Consider the following 21,125-nt stretch of genomic DNA (forward strand, 5'->3'; position numbering starts at 1 on the left):
TACATATGTTGCATTGCTGGTGCTGTTAACTTTGATCACTTGATTAGGATTGTGTCTGCTAGGTTCCTTTAACATAAAGTTATTTTTATTTTTTTTTTTTTTAAAGATTTTATTTTTTTCCTTTTTCTCCCCAAAGCCCCCGGTACACAGTTGTATATTCTTCGTTGTGGGTCCGTCTAGTTGTGGCATGTGGGACGCTGCCTCAGCGTGGTTTGATGAGCAGTGCCATGTCCGCGCCCAGGATTCGAACCAACGAAACACTGGGCCGCCTGCAGCAGAGCGCGCGAACTTAACCACTCGACCACGGGGCCAGCCCCAACATAAAGTTATTTTTTAAACACTGTCATTAATCAGTACTTTGTGAGGAGTTACTTCGTGACTATATAAATGTCCTGTTTCTACTTTACTGGATTTAGCATCCATTGGTGATGTTTGCCTGAAACAGTTACTACTGTGGTGCTTACCAAATGGCAACCTTTTAATTCTATCATTCCTTCTACATTTGTTAGTTGGAATTCAGTTGTCAGGTTGATAGGATGACAAGGAGGTGGAGCATGAGATGAACTCTTTAGGTGGAGGAGCATGGCTCTGGGTCAAGAGGGCAAAGGTAATTTCTTTAAGAGTTCATCTTCAGTAGCTCAGGAACTGTGTGAAAGGGCACAGAGAGTCCTGGTGGAATGCCTTTTTCTTCTTCCTGATGGATTGATCCTTTTATCATTATAAAATGTCCCTTTTTGGGGCCAGCCTGGTGGCCCGAGTGGTTAAGTTCGTGCATACTGCTTCGGCAGCCCAGGGTTTCACCAGTTTGGATCCTGGGTGCGGACATGGCACCGCTCATCAAGCCACGCTGAGGCAGCATCCCATATAGCACAACTAGAAGGACCCACAACTGAAAAATGTGCCACTATGTACTGAGGGGCTTTGGGAGAAAAAGGAAAAATAAAATCTTTAAAAAAAGAAAAGTCCCTTTATATCTCTAGTAACATTTTTTTTTGTTTCAAACTCTATTTTACCTCATGTTATTACAGCCGCTTTAGCTTTCTTGTCCTGTTTGTGTGATATGACATATCTTTTCCCATCTTTTTACTTTGAGTCTCTTTTATCTTTGAATCTAGAGTGTCTCTCTTATGGACAGTGCATAGTTGGATCTTCTTTTTTATCCAGTTAAGCCTGTATCTCCAGTGAATCTATCAGTCTCCTACCAACCTCCACTGGCTTTGGGAGCACCCCTAGGCCTGAACTTTCTCTGCCTACTATTGCAAATGAAGTTCCTTTGGGAAAAGAATCTGAGCTTATTTGTTTGGTGGGGTTTTTTAAATTGTGATAAAATATATACAACATAAAAGTTACTCTTTTAACCATTTTTATTTTTGAAATTTCATTTATTTATTTTGTGAGAAATATTGAGCTTACATCTGTTGCTAATCTTCCTCTTTTTTTTTTTTTTTGCTTGAGGAAGATTGTCAGTGATCCAACCTCTGTCCCAGTCTTCCTCTATTTTATGTGGGATGCCACCACAGCATGGCTTGACAAGTGGTGCTAGGTCTGTACCTGGGATCTGAACCTGCGAACCTCAAGCTGCCGAAGTGGAGCACGTGAACTTAACTCTTACACCACTGAGCCAGCCCCTTAACCATTTTTAAATATACAGTTCAGTGGCATTAAGTACATTCACATTATTGTGCTATAAGCGCCTCTGTTGAGTTCCCAAATATTTTTACCCCAAAAGGAAGCCCTGTACCCATTAGGCAGTTGCTCCCTATTCCAACCATCCCCCAACCCCTGGCATCCAACACTCTCCTTTCTTGTGTCTATGAATGTGACTATACTATGTACCTTATATTAGTAGAATCATGCAGTAGATGTCCTTTTGTGTATGGTTTATTTCACTTAGCGTATCTTCAAGGTTCATCCAGGTTGTAGCATGTATCAGAACTTCATTTGTTTTTAAGGCTGAATAATATTCCATTGTATGAATGTACCCCATTGTGTTTAGCCATTTATTCATCAATGGATTTTTTTTTTTTCACCTTCTGGCTATTGTAAATAATGCTACTTTGCACATTGGTATACAGATATCTTTTCAAATCCCTGCTTTCAGTTATTTTGGGTATATCTTTAGAAGTGCAATTGCTGGAGCATGTGGTAATTCTATGTTTAATTTTTTGAGGAGTTGCCATACTCTTTTCCTCAGCAGCTGTGCTATTTTACATTCCCACAAGCAGTGCACAAGGGTTCCAATTTCTCCACATTTTTGATAATAGCCATCATAGTGGGGGTGAAGTGGTAACTCATTGTGGTTTTGATTTGTGTTTTCCTAATGACTAGTGATGTTGAGCATCTTTTCATGTGCTTATTGGCCAGCTGTATAACTTATTTGGAGAAATGTCTGTTCACTTGTTTTCCCCATTTTGAATTGGGTTGTATAATTTTTTGTTGTTGAGACATAGGAGTTCTTTATGTATTCTAGATATTAACCCCTTATCAGATACATGATATGCAAATATTTTCTCCTTTTCTGTGGGTTGTCTTTTCACTCTCTGATAGTATCCTTTGCACAAAAGTTTTTCATTTCGATGAAGTCTTTTTTATCTATTTTTTTTTTTGTCTTAGGTTGCCTATGCTTTTGGTGTCACAGTTAAGAAATCATTGCCAAATACAAGGTCATGAAGATTTTCCCATGTTTTCTTCTAAGAGTTTTATAATTTTAGTCTTAAATTTAGCTCTTTGACCCATTGTGAGTTAATTTTTGTATATGGTGTAAGGTAAGGGTTCAGCTTCGTTCTTTTGCACGTGGATATCCAGTTTTTCCGGAATCATTTGTTGAAAAGACTGTCCCTTCCCCATTGAATGGTCTTGACCTTCTTGGTAAAAATCAGTTGCCCACGTATGTGAGGGTTTATTTCTGGGCGCTCTCTTCTATTCCATTGGTTTTTACGTCTGTCCTTATGCCAGTGCCACACTATTTTGATTGTAGCTGTATAGTAAGGTTTGGTTTGGGAAGTCACACTTTGCTTTTGATTTATGTGTGTCTTTAAATTTATAATAATTTTCCCTGCCTTCATGCTGTTTTTTTTCTTCTCACACCGTTTATTTTTTGAAGAAACTATCATTTGTTACGTTGAATTTACCACTTTGTGGATTTAACTGATTTGTAACCTCGTGGTATCAGTTTATATATTCTTCTACCCCATATTTCTTATAAACTGGTAGATCTATAAACTTGATTAAATCCAGGCTCCGATTGCACCACATCAGAAGGCACTTGTTTTCTTTTTGAGTTAGTGAAATTGTAAAAAGCAGGCAGAATGATATAAAGAGCCCCTGCACGCCTGTCACCTCGCTGCAGCAGTTGTCAGCTCATGCCAGTCTTGTTTCATTTACAACCCCATCTGTTTCCTCCCTCCTGTATTATTTGGAAGCAACATAAACTCTTTACTATTATTTTTGTAAGTTTCCTTGTATTAATTTGACTGGCACTTTAAATTACATGTTAATCTCATAGTCACTATTAAAAGCTTAGAATCCTGGATATTGTTGTTTTGTTAAATCTGATCCATCTGATCACTTTTGGACTAGAATATGATCTTGGCTTTTTTTGAGATTCTATGTGTTTTTTGTTTTTGTTACTATATGAAATATTAGGATACTTTGTCCTAAAATACTAAAGAAAAAAATTTAAGGGTCTGGCCTGGTAGCATAGTGGTTAAGTTCACTCTGCTCTGGCAGCTCTGGGTTTACAGGTTTAGATCCCAGGTGTGGACCTACACACTGCTTAACAAGCCGTGTTGTGGGGGCATCCCACATACAAAATAGAGGAAGATTGGCACAGATGTTAGCTCAAGGACCATCTTCCTCACCAAAAACAAAAAAATAAAATAAAAATAAAAAGTAAAGCATAATCTGAGTGAATCTAAAAAGAAAAAAACAAAAATGGATTTGGACTTTTACCAGTTTCAGAAAATGCTACTGTGGTATGCTGACATTCCCCTGGGTGTCCAACTACCTGGTCCATCAGTGGAAATCAGTGGTTTCTACACTCTACCGTCAGGTACCACTATGAGTCGTAATTTTCCCTGTTGAACAATTTGTTCTAAGTAAACTGGGTTGTCAAAACAATTGCTCTTTATTGGTCAAAGATATAACTGTATAATCAATTTTAAGAAGTGTGACTTGTGTAAAGGAGTTTTATGTTTTAAACTCCTAAATGTTTTTGTAGGGAGGCCACAAAGAGTATAAGTGCGCTTAAAGTATTGGCATTTGTTTAAGTTTTTTAACTGTGGCATCTCAGCAATCACTAGGATAAGATAATCCTTCTAGGGGCCGCCCAGTGGCGCAGTGGCTAAGTGTACACGTTCTGCTTTGGTGGCCTGGGGTTCACTGGTTCGGATCCGGGGCAAGCCATGCTGTGGTAGGCGTCCCACATATAAAGTAGAGGAAGATGGGCACTGATGTTAGCTCAGGGCCAGTCTTCCTCAGCAAAAAGAGGAGGATTGGCGGCAGATGTTAGCTCAGGGCTAAATCTTCCTCTCACACACACAAAAAGATAATCCTTCTAAGCAGAATTTAGCCATTGTATAGTCTTTGGCTACAGATTACAAAAAAAAAATAGAAAAACCCAATTAACTCATGATGTTTGAAAAAAATGTAGAAATTCGATTAGGCTTAATTGTAAAGTTAGTTTATTCCTTGTGATGCAATTTCAGAGAGGCAGCATAAGAAATGAAAAGCCTAACCTTGGATGAACTTGGTTCAAATACCAGCTCTACTGTGTGTGAACGGGACGATGGTAGTCAGGACACTTAGCACTGCTACATACAGTCTAGTTCCTGGCCTGTGAAGCGGGGGTGGGGGATTTGACATAGTACTTACCATAGTGTCTGGTTTGTGCTAAGTTCTGTAAGTGATCACTTACTGGTCATATTCCTTAGACTTTAGGAATTTCTCTCTTTGTGCTGTATGTGAGGCAAAGAGTTAGAGAATCAGAATGTTATAAATGGAAGGAATCTCAGAGGTGATTTGCTACAAGACGTTAATTTCTAGATGATACTAGGTGACAGAATTGGAGAATGAAGCAGCCTTGACCTTGGAATGTTAAGATCAGTGCTACTTTTCTGGAAATGGGTACCATTCATATCGCTAGACTTTGGGAACGTGAATTACTCTTTTCCTTGACTGTTTTAAGTTTGTGGCTTAATTTGAGTGTTGTGATTTATTCTATTAAAGTGAGATTGCACCCCTTTTATTCCATAGTAACTAATGTTTCTGAGGACTGTAACATTTCACTTTATTAATGTTTTTATCATTTCCTAAGGGGCCTAATCTTTTCCTATGGAACAGGCCTTAGGCTTTATTATGCCTGTAATTAAATTCAGTTGGAAATAGCATCCGAGTTACTGGAAATTACTGGACAGCCGACCTCAGGGTACTGCATTGTTTCAGAGGGAAGGGGATTGGCAGAGAAAGGCACTTGCTACGTAGATCCCGACAGTGGCACTTTTTAGAAGTGAAAGTGCTTTGAGTGATTTAACTTATTTTCAAGCGTTTTTCTGCAGTTGTAAATACAGTACCTATTTTTGGAGGCAAGGGAAAAATACGGGAGGTGACTTGATATCAGTCAAATATATCAGTTAAATGAGGAGTAGATTCTATATTTTGTTCCTGAGTAGCTTTATGTAACAGAGTGATTGGTTACTTTTGGAGTAAAGCTTATTATATTTAGTATTAGTTATTTCTTCCAATAGGCTGTTTTTATTTTTACTTCATTTATTTGATTTTGATCACGTTCATTCTTTCCTCGTCCCTGCCTCCCACGACCTATACCTGTTCTTGGCCTCTGAGCCAGCAAAATGCAGAAAGAGCCATACATAGGTAGCCTTTATACTTACTGTTAGATGAGCCCTCCTCACAGATAGCTGGTGCTGTATTGGAATGGAATTATAAGATATTTTAAATTTGAAAGTAGTCTTTAGCTTGCTTGACCTGTTGAATTTAATAAGCATAATATTTAATCTTTTCAGAGGTCGAAACAGTAACAAAGGCCTGCCTCAGTCTATGGTGAGTAACTTCACTGTTCTTTCTTTAGAAAAATTGGTAACTAAAATGTGATTTTAAACCATGGACCAAAAGCCAAGGCAAAAAAAAATTCCCTTCTCTTGAATTTTATATCTCAGATAACCTTTATAGATCAATACTGTTTGATATAAAATTATTAGCTGTATGTGTTGTTTTTTGATAACTTTCTGTATAAAATGTATAATTATCTGTAAATAGTATTTTTCATGCCTAAGAATAATGTCGTTTATTCTCTTGTAAATGACTAAAGGCCAGTCTAAATGAGTAACTCCCTAAAGATCGGTGGAACTCCAGGGCTGGAATTTGCAGAGCTCTTTGGTTTTTGATTTTGGATTAATGTGCTATCTTTTATTCCTTTTATTGTTCTCTCTTGGAAAGGGCCTTCTGGTTTCAAATTTCAGAACTTTCTCAGTGAAATTAAACTGGGCATGAAAGGTGGATGGCATAAGTTCCACATGATAGCAGAAATAAATGAGAAGCTGTCACTAATTTTTGAGACTTTGCCTTTTGTGGATAAATTTTCTTCTTTAGATCAGGAGAACACACGCTTGTGTAGTATGTAATAAGGAGTGGTTGATTGATTAGACCTTAGAGCACTGTCATTGATTCAGATCTGCTGAGAGAAGATAGTCAAGGGTCTGCTACAAAGGTGCCCTACACTTCACCCCATTTATTTATTAAGGTATGCTTAACCCTATTTAGTGGACAGATTTGTGAGTTTTGACACATAGAATTGTTTAACCACCACCACAGTCAAGATAATAGCCCAGTTCCATCCCCTCCAGGAATCCCTCGTACCAATTGTAGTGAGCTCTCCTTCCCCTACTCGCCAGCCTTGGATCTGCCTTCTCTTCTTGTGGATTTGTCTTTCCTCATATATGGAAATTCACTTTTACTGTTTTTCTTATGTATAATCGAAACATTGTTAGTTGGTATAACTCCTTTCCCTTTTGAAAACTTAAGCTTTTATTCTCTAAGGAAGTAAATGATTGTAGTAAACCAAATCTTCCTTTAACACATGTAAGGTATTATAAACCTGACTAAACATTTTGTAACAATAAATACTAATTTTAATACATATACAAGGGTAAATGCTGATTGCTATTAATGTGTTTTCTTAATATTCCAGATTTCTTTTGATGGAATCTATGCAAATATGAGGATGGTTCATATACTTACATCAGTTGTTGTAAGTTTTCAGTTTATTGGGGAGGGAGAAACTGCCTTGGGAGTGGAATAAAGTAACTTCATGAAGTAAAAGTGTGGATGAATGATTCTCAAAGTAACATTTCTTAGGTCATGTTTAATCAAGGATGGTTTAGAAAAAACAGATTAGGACTCTATCCCAGGCTATTATAACTCACTATAAAAGCTTTCTTGTTAACCCTGCTGTGTACAAAATAATATTAGTAGTTGATTGTCTTTAGTGCATTATATTGTCAACCTAATAAAACTAGAGTCAGAAATACTTACTTTCAGTATTTAAATTCATACTGCAAACTCTGGGCAGGGCCTCCTGAAGAATTTTGAAAATTCAGTGTATTGCTAATGTTTTAAAATGTTTTATTGTTCTGTTACTGCATACCTAACATGTTGAATGAAGCCTGGTGAGCTGTAAAAAGTAAAGTGAAAACAATTATCCCCCATGACTGGGTAGCACACTGTTTCTTTGATGAATTAATTGTGTGTTTTTAGGGATCCAAATGTGAAGTACAAGTGAAAAACGGAGGTATATATGAAGGAGTTTTTAAAACATACAGTCCTAAGGTAATTTTCACTCTTTTCCTTTTTGCTAAATATAAAACCTCATGAATCATCAACTATGGTGTTTTTATGGCTTCCTGACGGTGTCTATTAGTTTCTTTCTTTCTTCCTTGCTTCCTTCCTTTGCTTCCTTCCTTAGGAAGATTAGCCCTGAGCTAACATCTGCTGCCAATTCTCCTCTTTTTGCTGAGGAAGACTGGCCCTGAGCTAACATCCATGCCCATCTTCCTCTACTTTATACGTGGGACCCCTACCACAGCGTGGCTTGCCAAGCAGTACCATGTCAGCACCCAGGATTCAAACCGGCGAACCCCAGGCTGCCAAAGCGAAACATGTGCACTTAACCGCTGCGCCACTGGGCTGTCCCTTATCTATTAGTTTCTGATTTAGCATTTTCTAGTTATGAGGTGGATATGTTTGTCACATTTCCTTGCTCAGTGCTTTACCTTTGAAGCACTTTTTACCACCACTTTGAATGATTTTGCTCCTCAATTTCAAACACTGGTTATTTTGTAGACTGTTTAATCAAAAAGACTTGCTCTATGTGCTTATTAAAATATTTTGGTCTTTTCAAGCATTGTGGACTAGAAGAGGGATAGAGTAGATTGTTGTTTTTCTATTCATCACTGTTAATGTGCTTAGGACAGACCATGGTAGCAAGGACCAACTTTTAGTTGAGAGGATTTTTGAATGATGGAATGGATAATAGATCATATTTCTGAGAGAAAGGTATGATTATAAGGTTCTCTTGAGATAGATTATTTTTGCCAAAGTCATGTAAGAAATACTACCTTGAAGTGCTGAAGAATTTCTGAAAAATTTTAGTTTATAAATGTATTGAATATTTACTCATGTTTTTCATTTTAGTGTGATTTAGTACTTGACGCTGCACATGAGAAAAGTACAGAATCCAGTTCGGGGCCAAAACGTGAAGAAATAATGGAGAGTATTTTGTTCAAGTGTTCAGACTTTGTTGTGGTACAATTTAAAGATATGGACTCCAGTTATGCAAGAAGAGGTGAGTTTTGATTTCCTAAATATGCTTCATGGTTTATAATATTTAATCAAGCAAGGACTCTCTACATTGATCATACAGACTTTTTTTGTTTTTTGTTTTCTTTAAGAAATATGGGCTTTTTAGAATAACCTGATTAAGACAAATGGGAATTTTAATACATTTTTTTGGGAAAATATTTAAAATGTCAGACGAAGGGGCCTGGCCCCGTGGCTGAGTGGTTAAGTTTGTGCGCTCTGCTTCGGTGGCCCAGGGTTTCGCCAGTTCGAATCCTGGGCGTGGGCATGGCACCACTCATTAAGCCATGCTGAGGCGGCGTCCCACATGCCACGACTAGACGGACCCACAACTAAAATACACAGCTGTGTACTGGGGGGCTTTGAGGAGGGGAAAAAAAAAAGAAAAAAGAAAAAAAATCTTTAAAATGTCAGAAGAAGGTTCTGTGGTACTTTTAGTAGGATAAATAATGAGAGTTTGTATACTATTAAGACATAGTTTGTACACCATATGATTTCACTTGTATGTGGAAGATAGAGAAACACATGCATAAAGGAAACAGATTAATGGTTACCAGAGGGGAAGAGAGTAGGGGGATGGGCAAAAGGGACAAAGGGGTATGTATGTATGGTGACAGATAAAAACTAGACTATTGGGCGTGAGCATGATGCAGTCTATAGAGAAACTGATATAAAGTATCATACACCTAAAATTATACAATGTTATGAACCAATATGACCTCAAAAAAAAAAAAAACAAACTAGTTTGGGGGTGGCCTGGTGGCTTAGTAGTTAAGTTTGCACACTCTGTTTGGCAGCCTGGGGTTTGCAGGTTCAGATCCCAGGTGCAGACCTACACACAGCTCATCAAGCCATGCTGTGGTGGCGTCCCATATACAAAGTAGAGGAAGATGGGCACGGATGTTAGCTCAGGGACCATCTTCCTCAAGCAAAAAGAGGAAGATTGGCAATAGATGTTAGCTCAGGGCCAGTCTTCCTCGTGCGCACACACACAAATGGTTTGTAAGGGATTTTCTGTAGTTTCATGGTCAAGAATGCTACTGATCATACTCAGCTGAAAATTTCTTGTCCTATTTGGCCTACAATGCTTTAGTTATCAATTTTTAGTTTTGTAATGCTCATAAAGAATGCTTATATAGTTTTATTAGTCTTATAGTTCTATAAATGCTTTAGTTTTAAATCTGGAAAAAATCAAAGCACAGGGCTAAGGGAGAAAAGCAGAGAACTGTGGATGGAAAACAATTGTCTAATGAAGATAAAAAAGGGTAAGGAAGTAGAGCATAGATATTAAAAAAAAACATTCGAAGTATGAATTTATGTATTGAGAATATAAAAGTGGTGATACAGTGGTGATTGCAAATTGTCACATAACAGTTTTTTATTTTCATGATTCTGTCTATACCAGTAGCTGTTTTTGTTGTTGCACTGATTTTTCTACACTGTTATTTAAAAATTATAAGCCACCAGGAAGTTAAAGCCTTTCTCTTGGACCTGTTATCAAGGTTCTTACCTACCTTAGCTTGCTGTTTGAAAAGCTAGCAGTGCTAGGTACTCTAACTGCTCTGGGGTGTTGATGAAAGCGCTGCATTCTATTCTTCTATCCTACTAAACATCCATGTCTTTGATTCACAGCTCTGTCTAAGAATCCTTCAGTGGCCTGTACAAGGAAACAAGTCTTTTTTTAGTTGCTCCTTTTGGAGTTGATCTTGTTTATGCCTAGAAGCACAAAATTGTTTATACTTATACTGTTGAAGTATTTCATTGTTTTAAATTTCAAAATTGACTTTGGATCATGAGCCAAATGGAAAATAAAATTTTAGTTGCATTTAGTACATAGCACTCTAGAAAAAGTATTGGCCACAACAACAGAATGTTTCCTACTCTGTTGAGTACCAGGCAGTTTAGCTAACAGCCATTCACAATATGCTTTGTTTTTTGTTCTTAAAGTGAATTAGCATTTCCCAAATTTGGAAAGGTAAATATTACTTAGATTAATGGTATCCCTTCTTTGATCCTCTTCAAAATTAATGTCTTTAAATTTTTATTTTGTGTATTGTTTTGTTATGTCTTTATTTCTCAGGTAATTTGTGTTCATTGTAGTAAACTGAGAAAATATAGATCAGAGCAACAGCTTTGACAGTGTTCAGTGTATTCGTAAGGGGATGGACATATCTTACTATATACATAAAAGTACAGTTTTCTTGATGAGGACATCCAACAGAGGAGTAACTTCAGGTATTTTATTTAAAGACTGTAATGATTTAGTGGATTATACCATTGTGTTCATTGCATAGTATCCTGAAAATAGTGCTAAGTCATGTGTTTAGGATTTCAGGTCTCTTAAGCCAGATTCTTAACACTATCCTGGCAGAAGTTGCCCTCCTTAAAAGTATTATTTTGGAGATACTATTAGTATAGAGAAACCTTTTTAGAGTAATTAATTGGCTTGGTTCATTGGTTCCAAAAATTAAGGCATTTACTACTGTTTTTAGATTTATATTATTTTGTGCTAAAGACTTTCTCAGATTTCTAGTCCCCTTGAATAAAGGAAGGTAGGGTTTAACCAATGATTCTTAATGTTGGGTTCACATTTTAGTCACTTACGGAGTTTTAAAAAGTCTCTAGTTCTCACTTCTAGAAGTTGTGGCTCAATTATAATTAGCCTGGGTGAAGCTCTGGGTATGTGATTCTGAGGTGCAGTCAGGGATGTGAGCTGTGGGTTTCAATGATAAGGTCCTGGGAATGGCTGTTCTGTGGGTCTTGAGGATTTGTGCTTTGTTTCTTTGCCTCACAGTGCTCTTTCTCTCTCAGAGTGGAGATGATCTTGAGTAGTCTGCACTGGCATCAGTTTGATACGACTGTTCTACGTCTTAAATAGGCAGATGGATTGAGGGGTTTTTTAAGGATTAACAGAAGTGAATGAATGATAAGAACAAAACTACTAATATTACATTGGAGCTTCCTAAAAGAAAAGGGGAATTTGTTTTCTTTCTGAGCTTTTATCCTATAATACTCTTCTGTAATACTACTGTCAAAGTCTTAAGGTTGATACTATTATCTAAATTTATGTGTACATTCTATGTTTCAGGCTCTGTGCTAAATGTTTTACATGTATTTTTTTCATTTAATCATCACTACATCTTTCTGAAGTGGGTATGATTCTTATCTGCACGTTGTAGATGAGGAAATAGAGACACAGTTAAGTGACTTGGTAAAGTGAGGACGCAAACTCAGCACTCGCTGACCCCAAGTCATGTTATTAAGCATTGTACTGTAGTGACAAAGTATGTGGTCTCGTTTGTTGTTTAGCCGAGGTATGTCAGAATAAGTCTGCATTTACCTTAAATATTTCCCCACAAAGAAAGCAAAAAATAAAAAGCAAAATTCTCTCACAGTATAAATATGCAGATTATTATATTGTTCAAGATTCTTTTCTTTTTTTGATCTTTGGCTTTATTTGGGGCGAAGCTTTTTAAAGTTAGTAAGGTAAATGTGGCAAGTTCTTAATACTAACTTCACTGATTTCAGTGAATTTTATGTGGTCGTAGTCATACACATGTGCAAATGAATAAGGGACCTAGAATTAGTTGATATTTTCTTATGATACAGTGAGTAAGTTTCATTTGATCTCTTGAATGTTATATATGTACCAGTTTGATTTATGGGCAAAATGAAAAGTAGCTCTATGTTTTGTAAACTGTGGATTCCTTTTGCACACATTATTAGAAGAGACCATCATATTACCACTAGAAAATTAGTGTGTTTTATTCTTTATTTGAATTCCAGTGCAGACAGATCTGAGATGCTCTCATTTTCCCCTCTTCATCTTGCTACCTATTTTTTAGGGCATCAGCTGCCTTTGTCTCTGCATCTGTCTGCCTTAAATAGTATATCATCTCTGCCTGCTTTTTACTTGGTTTGCTGTCTCTTTCCACTGTCTCTTTCTCATCTTTTTTCTTTTCATTATCTTCCTGCTCTTCCTATTGCTCTTTTATTCGTATTTTGCTCTTTGATTTAATACCCCAACTCAACTGTATTTTAGTTTTGTGGCTTCTCTTCTACTTCCTTATTCCATTTTTCCTCACGCTTCCTTCTTCTCCTTTATGTCTTTTGTAGTGTTCTCAGCCTAGAGAACAAGGGTCAGCAAACTGGAGACCTATGGGCCAAATCCACTCATCAGTAAATAAAGTTTTATTGTAATACAGTTATACCCATTTGTTTATGTATTGTTTATTGCTGCTTTCATGCTATAGTGATAAGAGTTGAGTAGTTGTAATAGAGGCTATATGGCTTGCAAAGCCAAAACGTATTTACTGTCTGGCCCTTTATGGAAGAAATTTGCTAACTCTAGTCCTATGTCTTTTTTCCTACTGTGTTTGGGCTATTAGGGCTGATCAAAAATACATACTATACTGGCTTTGGGGAAATAGCACAGAACATACTTTGTCTAAATTCATGCTTTGACTCTAATCTAATACTGTATAATATCATCTAATTTCTTATTTGTGACAATTCAGATTGGATTTATTCTGAAGAATCACTTGCTTACCAACTCCTTTGTCATAATAAATGAAAAGTCATATGTGAGAAAATTGGTTATTGGAATGATCTCTATCATCAACTCTCTGTCCCCCCCCATCTACAAATTTATCTTCCCCTTTACCGTCATTATTCTCTTTCCTTTGGTTTTAGTCGAGGGGATGTCTCACTTCCTGTTTAATCCCAGCTTCTCCAGTCATGCCTTTGACTCTGTCCATTCTGCCATTCCTGGGTTCTTGCTCTTTTGTTTGTTTTAGTGAGGAAGGTTGGCCCTGAGCAAACATCCCTTGCCAATCTTCCTCTTTTTGCTTGAGGGAGATTGTTGCTGAGCTAACATCTGTGCCAGTCGTCCTCTGTTTTGTATGTGGGATGCTGCCACAGCATGGCTCAATGAGTGGTGCATAGGTCCATGCCTGGGATCCGAATCCATGAGCCCCGGGCCGCCAAAGTGGAACATGTGAACTTACCCACTGTGCCACTGGGCTGGCCTCGTCTTACTCTTTCATATCACTACTCTGGTTCCAGACTCTTCAGCCTCTTCCTCTCTGCTTACTCTTTCCCTTTGGCCTGAAAAACCTGTTCAAATTCCTCTCATCCTAAAAAGGATTCCTTTTTGTCCTGAATTCTTCTAGTTGCTATTCCTATCTTTCCTCTTTTTTTTACTGAGGAAGATTTGCCTTAAGCTAACATCTGCTGCCAACCCTCCTCTTTTTGTCTGTGAGCTGCTGCCACAGCATGGCTACTGACAGATGAGTGGTGTAGGTCCACACCTGGTAACTGAACCCAGGCCACCAAAATGCAGTGCACCGAACTTAACCACTAGGCCACCAGGGCTGGCCCTGTCTTTCTTCCTTTCTTATCTAAACTTCTTAACTCTCATTCTCTCCTGACTCCTCACCCCATTGTAATCTGCCTTTTATACTCACAACTTGAGTATAACAAGTTCTCAGGCTACTAGTAACCTCTAATTGCTAGATCCTTTACTGCTAGTCTTTACTGCTGCATTTGACACTGTTGATTTCACCCTCCTTGAGAAACTGCTGTTCTGTTTTTCATATGTCTTATTAATCATTCCTTCCCTGCCTCATTCCTGGGCTTCTTTTCTTTCACACTGCCCTTAAATGTGTTTGTGTTCCCAGTGTTTCTTTGCCCACTACTCTTACCACGTATCAATTGCTTATATACTCTCATAATCTCAGCTACCACGTATAAGCCCCCTCCCCAGCATCTCTTTATCATTGCCCTCATACCATGTTGTATTAGAATCAGATGTTTCTGTCTCCTCCATTATACTTTGAGCTCCTTGTGTGGATACTGCATTTTTTAAAAAAGAATGTTTTATTCACATAAATGCAATAGTTAACTGGTTTTTTATTTTATTTTTTTGAGGAAGATTAGCCCTGAGCTAACATCTGCTGCCAATCCTCCTCTTTTTGCTGAGGAAGACTGGCCCTGAGCTAACATCTGTGCCCATCTTCCTCTACTTTATATGTGGAATGCCTGCCACAGCATGGCTTGATATGCAGTGCATAGGTCCACACTTGGGATCTGAACTGGCGAATCTAAGGCCACCCAAGTGGAATGTGTGAACTTAACCACTGTGCCACTAGGCTGGCCCCAAAACTATATTTTTTTTTATCCTAGGAGACTAGTTTAGTGTTTTGGCACATATTACAGGCTCAATATAAGTGTCCTTTGAATGAGTGAAATTAGAGCCATCGCACACTTTTAAAGAAGTACTATTTTATGTAAAGAATGAAAAAGCTGTAAGTGGTCTTATATATATATATATAGCCAGCCAACAGATATTTAGCTCTGGAATGTGTTCATTGCTGTGCTGGTTGCTATGGACAGTACAGAGAAATTCAAGACTTCTATTTTGGGTCCCTTTTGAGAACTTAGCGAAACTGTATACCCTCACCCTAGAAAAAACACAGACACAGACTTTACATTTGATTCCATGGTGTTCACAGTTCCCTAGGGAGTTCATGTACTCCATTTTAAGAAGCTCTGTTCTAGGCATTTTCAGAGTTGGTGATACCAAGGCATGTGAAAGAATTCAGTAAAAATCGAATGTTGAAATTGGTGGCATTGAATTCCACATAGAGTTCAGAGACATGAAGAATTCTGTAGGTGGTAGTAGCTGGAGGGAGTTGGAGTGTGAGTGTGTGATTAGAGAGCAGTGAGAAATAAAATTGTACAGATTATTGTATTCTGGTTTGTGTTATTGTGTTCTCATGTGGTTGTCCTGTAGGTCTGATAGGGCAAGGTCCTGTGAGTCACAGGGATCTCTTCTGAAGGGCATGGCATTAGGAATGCCATGCCAGTCATCTAAGGAAGAGGCAGATCCCAGAACAGGATATGGCCTGTGAAGCCTTGGATTCTGAGAAGACTAAATGTGTTCCCAATTCATTCATGGGTGCTGTTCTAGTAGGGCAGACAGACCACAGGCTTGCAGCTGAGTGGGCACATTCTTAGCACTAGAAGTGTAGTAGGCTCTGTATATGGGCAGGAAGTGCTAAAGTTGAACAGGCAGGCGGTTCTAAAGCTGGACAAGTTCAGGATCGACAGCTTGCCCTTTGTTCAAGATGGAGGATAGTCCCTGTGGTAGGTAGGCGGATAGACTGAAGGATAGGCAGTTGGTCTTATGGCTGGGGGCTATCCTGGTAGGTGGGCAGGAGAGCCCTATAAGGGGATTGGCTTGGGCCTGTGGGCTTTGAGAGTAGCTTTTCCATTGAGCTAGCTCTAAGTAACTCCATGTTCTAATATCTTCTGTTAAGCCTGAACCCTTAGAAAGTTTGCTGCTTCAGCTTTGCTGTCAGCTAGTAAGAGAAGAATATGTGTCCGTGCTGGGGCCAAGCAGTAAATAGAGACTAGCGTTTACTGAGACCAGTACAGAGGTGGCACAGAGATTATTGAGATTTAAAACCATGATCAGCTGTAGTGGAACAGGAGATGGAAAGCTAAACAGTAGATAGAGGTAGACTGTAGGAAAGTATTGCATATTTCTTAAAATACGGCCTCTTTCCATTTATTAAAATTCTGTTTCTCTATACATTTTTAGAGCATAGAGAAATTCCCTGCTGTATTCTTCATGTGTAGGCCAAGGTCAAAACAATGACTCTTCGTTTATTAAAAACAAAAGAAAATAAAAAACAAGCAAGCAAAACCTCTAGCATAAAGTAGAATTTTATTCAGACAAAATAAAAATTTGTTCAGTACTAATAAGAGTAGGTGGTCTGATTCAAGCTATATATGGAAACTATTGATTTCTCTTTATTTAACAGCATTAATTAGCTTTGTTATTGCTAGTGCCATCTAGTCGATTCCAACTCCTAGCAACCCTGTGCACAGCAGAGTGGGACCCTGCCTGGTGTTTTTGTGCCGTCCTCTCACCTTGTGGGTGTTGTGTCAGACAGTGCTCCACTGCTGTTTGTAGGTTTTCATGGCCAGTTTTTTCAGAAGTGGGTGGCCGGGTCCTTCTTCCTAGTCTGTCTCAGTCTGGAAGCTCCGCTGATAGTTGTCCACGATGGGTGACCCTGCTGGTATTTGAAATACCGGCGGCATAATTTTCATCGTCATAGGAACATGCAGCCACCACCGTATGACAAGTGACAGACAGGTGGTGTGGTTCCCTGACCGGGAAACGAACCTGGGCCATGGTGGTGAGAGTGCTAAATCTTAGCCACTGGACCACCAGGGCTGGCATTAATGAACTAGACAGCACAAAAGAAAATGATAATATTCACAATAGGAATGGAATTTAAAGTGTATGGAAATAAGCGTACTATATGTGGATAAGCTGAAGACTATAAAAACACTACTGAAGGACGTAAAAATAGATTTGACTAAATGGAGAAACATGCCATACTTTGAATGGAAATATGTAACACTGTAAAGTTGTCTGTTCTCCTCAAAGTAATCTCTAAAGATAGTATTTCTATTTCTGTAGAAATTGACGAAATGATTCTAAAGTTTATAAGATAATATGAATTAACAGAAGAATTTTTTTTTTTTAAGGAAGATTAGCCCTGAGCTAACATCTGCTGCCAGTCCTGTTTTTGCTGAGGAAGACTGGCCCTGAGCTAACATCTGTGCCCATCTTCCTCTACTTTATATGTGGGACGCCCACCACAGCATGGCATGCCAAGTGGTGCCATGTCCGCACCCAGGATCCGAACTGGAGAACCCTGGGCCACCGAGAAGCAAAACGTGCGCACTTAACCGCTGCGCCACTGGGCTGGCCCACAGAATAATTTTTGAAAATTTTTTTTTATAAGAGTCAAAAAGGAAGACTTGCCCTACTAACCATCAAAGTGTGTTAGAATTAAAACAGTTGCCATAGTGGCAAAGAATAGAGAATCCAAAACAGGCGAAGTTCATTTGGGCATTTTGTTAATATATGATAAAGATAACACCTTAAATCTGGAGTAAAGGCAGATTATTCAGTAAATGGTGTTGGGACAACATTTGGGGGGAATTAGATTCCTACTTCACACTATCGCCAAAAGAAAACCTAAATGGTTAAAGAGAGAAGTATTAAAAAATCTATAGAAGTTCTAGAGCAGTTTTATAAATTTATATCATTTTGAGATAGGGAAGGACTTTATAAGAAAGCAAAAATTCATAAAGTGAAATAAAAGATGGATGTATTTGATTATAAAAAAATTAGATGTGTCCCAAAGTACCATAAATTTTAGAAGGCATACTACAAAATGGGAAAAATAGATCAAAAGTGGTATTACAAATGACCAGTGAACATATGGACAGATGGTCCATCTCAGTAGTAATCAAAGAAGTGCAGTTTCGGAGCAGTAGAATATGATTTTTCATCTGTCAGCCTCCTAAATGGCCAAAATGAGAAAGATTAACACTGACTGATAATAGTGAGGGAATCAGAAAATGACTCTGCTAGTGGAGTGGCTTAAGTAAAAACAAGCAGCATTCTTGGTTTTTTTGATTCAGTGTGTGTGTGTGTGTGTGTGTGTGTGTGTGTGTGTGTGTGCGTGCGCGCGTGTGTGTTTATATGTATGGAAGATTGGCCCTGAGCTAACATCTGTTGTCAATCTTCCTCTTTTTTTTTCCCTCCCTTCCCAAAAGCCCCAATATATAGTTGTATATCCTAGTTGTAGGTCATTCTAGTTCTTGTGTGTTGGATGCCTCCACAGCATGGCTCCATGAGCGGTGTGTAGGTCCGTGCCCAGGATCTGAACTGGTGAACCCCAGGCCACTGAAGCAGAGCATGCCAACCCAACCACTCAGCCGTGGGGCCAGGCCCCCCCCTTTTTTTTTTTCTGAGTAAGATTCATCCTGAGCTAACATCTGTGCCAGTCTTCTTCTATTTTGTATGTGATTCACTGCCACGGCATGGGCATCACAGCAAGTGATGTAGGTCCACGCCTGGGTTCTGAACCTGTGACCCTGGGCCGCAAACTTAACCACTATGCCACGGAGCTGGCCCCCAGAAGTATCATTCTTGAGCTCTCTCTAGTAGATGATTTCAGTGAGTCAGGACATTTCAGGAAGACAATTTACTTGGTAACGGAGTGATACCCAGTTATTGTCTGGTTTTACTTTTATTTTCTCTCTTGCTCTGCACAGTCTCAGTGGAGTCTGATAAACAGCAAATATATTAAAACTGGTAATAAAGCAGGGCAGTGAAGGAATGTGGATAAATTGTCTCCATTTTAATTTCTGTTCCATCTAACTGTAAATAGAAATTGATTGCTTTTTTTACCCAGGTCAGTCTTGGCAAGGGGTTTTAAGGGAGCGTGTACACTTGAACAATTGTTCTTCTAATTTATATTAGAAAAGAACAGTTGGAATCTGTAAAATGTTTTATATATTTGCCAAGGAAACAGAAAAGTGTTTGTACAGCTGTAAGAATTGGGAATTCATTTCATTTACTAACTTCTCCTTAACCTGTTTCTGAAAAGTTTTGCTATAGGTTTGAGAGTAAGTTGTAAAAAGACTACTGTGTTGGCTAATAGTATTGGCAGTTCAGTTCTCAAAGATTCCTGAATGTTTCTGGATTTTCTCTTTTTTTTTTTTTTTTTGCCCTAAATTTTCTACCAAATCACTTTCTTTCCCTTTTCCTTTCTCTCTCTCTCTTTAACTTTTGAGATGAAAACAATGCCTTTTATAAGAAACTTCTCGAATGATGATTAGCCCCACTTTCATTCTTTCAGATGGCACAGACTAAAGGCTCCTCCTCCCCCCTCAAAATGGGGTTCTGAACCAGGAACCCAATAGAGAAGCTTGAAAAGAGAATGTGCTCCTCCTGATACCCTACCCCAAAAGTATATCTTTCTGTTGGCATCTTTCTGAAAATTTTTTAAAATCTGTTCTGGAGATACTGTGGGAACCAGAAATCTAACCTTCTGTGGAATCTATCACCTTGTTGTTTTTTTTCCTGCTTTTTCTCCCCAAATCCCCCCAGTACATAGTTGTATATTTTAGTTGCAGGTCCTTCTAGTTGTGGCATGTGGGACGCCACCTCAGTGTGGGCTGACAAGTGGTGCCATGTCTGCACCCAGGATCTGAACCAGTGAAACCCTGGTCCGCCGAAGTGGAGTGTGCAATCCTAATCACTTGGTCACGGGCCCGGCCCCTATCACCTTGTTTTTTGAATACAGCAGGCCTCACAAAGTGGTTTCCATTCTTCTCTTGTTCTTCTGTGTTGCACTAATCTGGCTTTGCTGTAGAATTTGATGTGTTTGATTCTGTGGAGTCTTGACTACTGATCTTCTTCAGTCAGATCTTTCAAAGGAATCTGGTTTATGGGTTTAAATTTTTTTCCCTTGATACTTGGTTGGTTTTGGGGGGGGGTGTGGTTTGTGAGGAAGATTGTCCCTGAGCCAGTCTTCCTCTGATTTGTATGTGGGATGCTGCCACTGCATGGCTTGATGAGCAGCGTGTAGGTTTACACCCGAGATCCAAACCTGGGAACCCCAGGCTGCCGAAGCGAAGTGCACACGCTTAACCACTATGCTACCGGGTCTGCCGTTTGGTTGACTTTTAAGTCAAATACAACAACATTTTAAATGATAAAATTTGTGAACAATTTCAGCTCAAATTTTAATTTAGTTTAGGTTTTAAGAAAATTGCTTTTCAAATGTTAAATCACTAATTATAGTACCTTTTATGTTACATAGTGGGCTTAGTAAAACTAAGATGAAATATTTTATCTTAAAAATATTTTGCCTAAATTTTTAACTAGAGAATCCAACTTGTATATCTCACAAACCGAGTTTATTAGTAGGGAAAATAAGAACTATTGCTTTTTAATATTTAAGTAGGATATATTTTTATCTCACAAATTGTTTTCTATTTTTATCTCCTTTAATGATTTGGGGCTGGTCCGATGGCGCAGTGCTTAAGTGCGCACGTTCCGCTTCTCGGCTGCCTAGGATTCGCCAGTTCGGACGTGGCATCACTTGGCAAGCCATGCTGTGGTGGGCGTCCCACATACAAAGTAGAGGAAGATGGGCACGGATGTTAGCTCAGGGCCAGGCTTTCTCAGCAAAAAAGAGGAGGACTGGCAGCAGTTAGCTCAGGGCTAATCTTCCTCAAAAAAAAAAAAAAAAATTTAATGATTCATTTATGTAGGAAGACTATGAGGTTTCTTCATTATTAATGCGTCCTGGTGCAAATTGGTGCTGCTTAAATAGAGCTACAGGCTCCAAGCACTTCATTCAAACTTCTGATCAAATATT

At 38.6% G+C, this 21,125-nt stretch overlaps 1 protein-coding gene across 38 annotated transcripts in view; it reads left to right on the forward strand.

The window, feature by feature from the left end:
• Positions 1 to 21,125, forward strand: part of ATXN2 (ataxin 2) — a 118,824-nt gene that overhangs the window by 29,834 nt on the left and 67,865 nt on the right. For all 38 annotated transcript variants that reach the window (XM_070220172.1, XM_070220161.1, XM_070220168.1 and 35 more), the window contains exons 2-5: positions 6,021 to 6,057; positions 7,205 to 7,264; positions 7,771 to 7,842; positions 8,707 to 8,857. In XM_070220172.1, the coding sequence (XP_070076273.1) occupies positions 6,055 to 6,057; positions 7,205 to 7,264; positions 7,771 to 7,842; positions 8,707 to 8,857 (286 nt within the window). In that variant the 5' untranslated portion in view covers positions 6,021 to 6,054. The remainder of the gene's footprint in view (positions 1 to 6,020; positions 6,058 to 7,204; positions 7,265 to 7,770; positions 7,843 to 8,706; positions 8,858 to 21,125) is intronic.

This window comes from Equus caballus, chromosome 8, assembly GCF_041296265.1.
Source record: "Equus caballus isolate H_3958 breed thoroughbred chromosome 8, TB-T2T, whole genome shotgun sequence".
Taxonomy (NCBI): domain Eukaryota; kingdom Metazoa; phylum Chordata; class Mammalia; order Perissodactyla; family Equidae; genus Equus; species Equus caballus.